The sequence below is a fragment of the Bison bison genome, unplaced genomic scaffold (assembly GCF_000754665.1).
Source record: "Bison bison bison isolate TAMUID 2011002044 unplaced genomic scaffold, Bison_UMD1.0 scf7180017864203, whole genome shotgun sequence".
NCBI lineage: Eukaryota > Metazoa > Chordata > Mammalia > Artiodactyla > Bovidae > Bison > Bison bison.
The window spans coordinates 7,296,166-7,300,159 of record NW_011494775.1 but is presented as its reverse complement, the minus strand read 5'-3'; the positions used below and the strand labels follow the sequence as shown (position 1 = coordinate 7,300,159).

The 3,994-nt window shown below is 57.7% G+C and overlaps 2 protein-coding genes across 2 annotated transcripts in view; both read left to right on the top strand.

Annotated features, from left to right (window-relative positions):
- Positions 1-522, top strand: part of TPGS1 (tubulin polyglutamylase complex subunit 1) — a 4,667-nt gene extending 4,145 nt beyond the window's left edge. The window contains exon 4 of the mRNA XM_010844610.1: positions 1-522. Coding sequence (XP_010842912.1) covers positions 1-284 — 284 coding nt within the window. The 3' untranslated portion in view covers positions 285-522.
- Positions 523-659: 137 nt separating this feature from the next.
- Positions 660-3,994, top strand: part of CDC34 (cell division cycle 34) — an 11,498-nt gene continuing 8,163 nt past the window's right edge. The window contains exon 1 of the mRNA XM_010844654.1: positions 660-816. Coding sequence (XP_010842956.1) covers positions 660-816 — 157 coding nt within the window. The remainder of the gene's footprint in view (positions 817-3,994) is intronic.

Sequence of the window (3,994 nt, the reverse complement as noted above, 5' to 3'; positions counted from 1 at the left end):
GCCCCGCCGCCCTCTACCGGCTGCGGGAGGACCCGGGCCTGGCCATGGCTGACCGCCGCTTGGGCCAGGCCGTGCTGGACACGCTGGAGGGGGCTCTGCAGGCCAGCGACGATACCGCGCCCGCGCGCTACCTGGAGGCGGGCTCGCGCCTGGGGCCCGACAGCCTGGCGCTGGCTATGGACCGCGCACTGGTGGCCCGACGACCCAGCGCCCCCATGACCCGGGAGGAGTTCCTGGAGAAGGCCGCGGCCCTCTTCATCGCTAAGGTCAAGCCCGTGGGCTGAGCCCCGCCCTCCGCCGCCGCCTCCTCCTCCGCCTGGACATACAGGGCCCTCAGGTCCTGTTCACCTGCTTCTGGGCGGAGCACTTCCGGGGGCCAGGACTGGGGTGTCCCTGCATGCCAGCTTCCCACCTGGAATGGTGCCTCAGTCCCCTTCAGCGGGGGAGGGGGCAAGGGTCCCTCCCCGCACATTCACCAAGGTTCGCCTCTCCTGAGCAGAAATAAAGTCTGTTCCCCAGGCAGACCTGATGTGTGTGCAAGCGCCTGTGACCACTCCCAGCACACGTCCCCAGAAACGCTCTCCATTCGGGGAAACGCCAGCCAGCCCCAGCGAGTCCCACCGCTGCCCAGAAACCAGGGTGCCCCTGCACTCGGCTTCATGGGAGCGGAGGGCACTGGGACACCCAGTGAGATGCCTTGGACCCACAGCCCCAAGATCTGGGAGGCACGGGCGGCCCCCAGCCGTCCCTCCCCGAACCCCCTGCCAGAGCAGGTCCTCTCTGGTCCTCGATTTACCCCAGCCGCCAAGGGAAGAGGTCAGCTGGGCCAGTAGTCATGATGGTGATGACGGAAACAGCCAACAAGTCCAAGGCCTGCAGTGTCTTGCCTCACCACTGTCTTATGCAGAAGGTAAACCACTGCCCACATCTGGCAGATGGTGAAACCCAAGCCCAGAGGAGCAGAGGTCACACCACCAGCAAGGGGCCAACAGGGCCCAAGCCCCAGTCACCCACACCCACACCACCTCCAACACCATGGGATTGGGGGGTGGGCAGGGAACCCATCCAGGATCTAGGCACACCAGACAGTCACCAAGTACCTGAGTGTCCCCCTCCCACCAGTGGGATCACTTCCTGGACCCAGGACTCTGCAGGAAACACACTGCTAGCCCAGATCAGGTGCAGGCAGGTCCAGCCTCAGCTTCCTCCTCTGTCAAATGGGATCCAGGCCACCCCTGTTGACTGAGGGAGACCACACACAAGGAGGGAATCTAAAGCCTTTCTCCAGCTACCTTTGGCAGGAACCAGCTTGCCTCCTCCAGTTTCCCAGCACCTGCCCTTGGCCGGTAACTGATAAATCAGTAACAGCCCCACCTTCCTTTCTTTTCCCACTGGCTCTTCCAAAATCTCCCAACCCCCTCCAGGGGCAGGAAAGAAATGGAAACTGAGTCCCCCCCTCGCGCTTGGTGGCTTTTGTGACAGTACTTGGCTGTATGTACCTGTCATCATGAAAGGTGACAGGTACCCCTGTGGGTGTTGGCATGGTATGCAGTGGCCATGCTGTGAGGAGGCACAAGCCACCTGGAGGTACCTGACTGGCAGCTCCTGCTTTGGGGTAAATGAATGAGTGTTATTGTTTCAAGTGTCAAAGTTGTGGGGTCATTTGTTCCATAACCAGAAGGTTCACACAGGTGTTTCAGTCAGTAAGCATTAGCTGTTACAGCGTACAGATTACTCTTGGGCCCCAGGAGCCGCCAGTAACCTGTGGTTCCCCCGGGGCGACAGAAACTGTCGCCAGCCATCAGAAACAGGGCTGGACAGTATGTAGAAGCCGTCACTGGTGCCACCAGATTCTCTTCCCAGCTAAGGAGGCTCACTGCTGCCCCACTGCAGAGAAGGAGCCACATGGCCCAGGAGACACCTTCACCCCCTCTGGGACAGGAGTGGCCAGTGACCACCAGGGGATAACCAATGGGGGACTGCCGGGGGCGTGGCCAGTGAAGGACTGGCCAGAGGTCTAAGCTGGCCTGCTTGCCTCAGGGGAAGCTACCTCTGGGGGCAGCTCACACTTCAGGGCCAACCTCCAACTCCCCCCGTCCCACCTGGGTCGGGCTGAGGCTGACACCAGCTGGGGTCATGTCCCCTGTCCCGTCCACCTTCCCTCACTGCCTCCCCTGAGTCACCATCACGCCTGGTCTTGGGTCCAGAAGTCCTGGCTTGACCTTTACAGGCATGACCTAGGGAAGCTGAGCCATCTTGCTTACCTGGCCTCGCAGCAGCGTGGGCACTGACTTCCCTGCCTTCCACACTCCACAGGCCCCAGAAGTCTCCTCCTCTCCCCCAGCTTCCCAGGGGAAGGCAGGTGTCCTTGAGCTCTGTTAGGGGCCTCTCCTCTACTCATGCTTCCTCCTCACTTGGCATCTCACTGGGGCCGCAGCTTCAATTACTGCCTGGTCACCAAGAAGTCTCAAATTCACATCTCGAGCCCAGCTCTGCTCTACTCCAGCCCTAGAGAACCAACCACCTGCTGGGCATCTCCTCAGGGACATCCCAAGATCATCCCAGGCCTGTCACATCCAGGATGGAGCCTCCGGACAGCCTCCCTGGTCCTGAGGCTCCTCTAGAGTTTGTGGTCTCTGAGGAAGCCTCCCCGCCCAGGACTGGGGCTTGGCCTGGGTGCCTCCCCTGTCGTCAGCGGGCGCTTCTCTGCATCATGTTGCTTGCACATTATAGCTTCATCCTGCCTGGTCCTCCCGACCCTGGTCCAGTCCACATCCCCACCAGCCCAGCAGTGCTCCAGGCACCCTGGCCTCAGTGAGTGGTTCAGGAACAGCATGTGACTCCCAGCTGGCCAATAAGACACACAGCCCTGGGACTTTTCCTGGAGCTGCTGTGCTGAGAAGACCTGGGCCTGGATCCTGGAGCCATCTGGTCACCACATGGCCTGTGAACAAAGTGAGCACTCAGGAAGGCTGAGCAGGGAGACTCCTCAGTGTCTATTCTTGCCTCTGTCCCCTCACTGGGCCAGGCACATGGTATCCAGCTGGTCTGGCTTGTCCCTGCTTTAGGCCTTTGCACATACTGTTCCTTTTTCTGTGACACTATTCCTCCAGACCCACGTGGCTCACTCCTTTCTGGTCTCTGCTCAAATGCCACTTCCGGAGAGGCGCCTCCCCCAACGATCCCCATCCAAAATAACCTGTCTGCTCCACTCCTATTGCTAATGCCTCACTCTGCTCTATATTTCTTCATAACAATTACTGCTACCAGAAGTTGCTTAACAATTTGCTTCTGTCCTTTCTTCTTGTCTCCCCAAAAGCAGGGGTTTTTATAAATTTTATTCACTGCTGTACCTGAATATGTCTATGGAAGGCCATGAATTAATCATTTTTCCAGAGGAAGAATCTACACTCACAGAAGCCAGGGTATTCATTTCCTGTGGCTGCAGTAACAAACCACTTGAAAAACAAAACCCCAGAAAAACCCCACAACAACACAAGTTCATTATCTCACAGTTCTGGAAGGTTTAGCATTTGAGGATCATTTCCAAGTTTATGGCAGAACCTAGATTTGAATTCAGGGCTCTTCTATGGCATGTGATGGAAGGCTCAACTCAAACTGGCTTAACAAAAAAAGAAATATTTTAATTACTTGCATTACTGCAAGGGGAGGTCAGGCATGGCTGGATCCAGAGCACAAACAGGATCATCAGCACGTTCCCATCAGGCAGCTCAGCCTTCCTGAGGGCCAACTTTTTTCACAGGCCTCGTGGTGATGAGATGGTCCTTTAGCTGCAGGCCCAAGTTCTCCCAGCTCAGCCACACCAGCATCGTGTCCCCAGAAAAAGACCAAGTCACATGCTGTCCCCAAATGAACCACTCCAGCCAGGGGCCCTAGGACATTGGTTGGATGACCCAGCTCTGCAGCCAGGGCTAGGGGTCAGTCCAATTCAAACCTTGCAGGCTAAAAATGGGTACCTCCACAGGAAAATGGA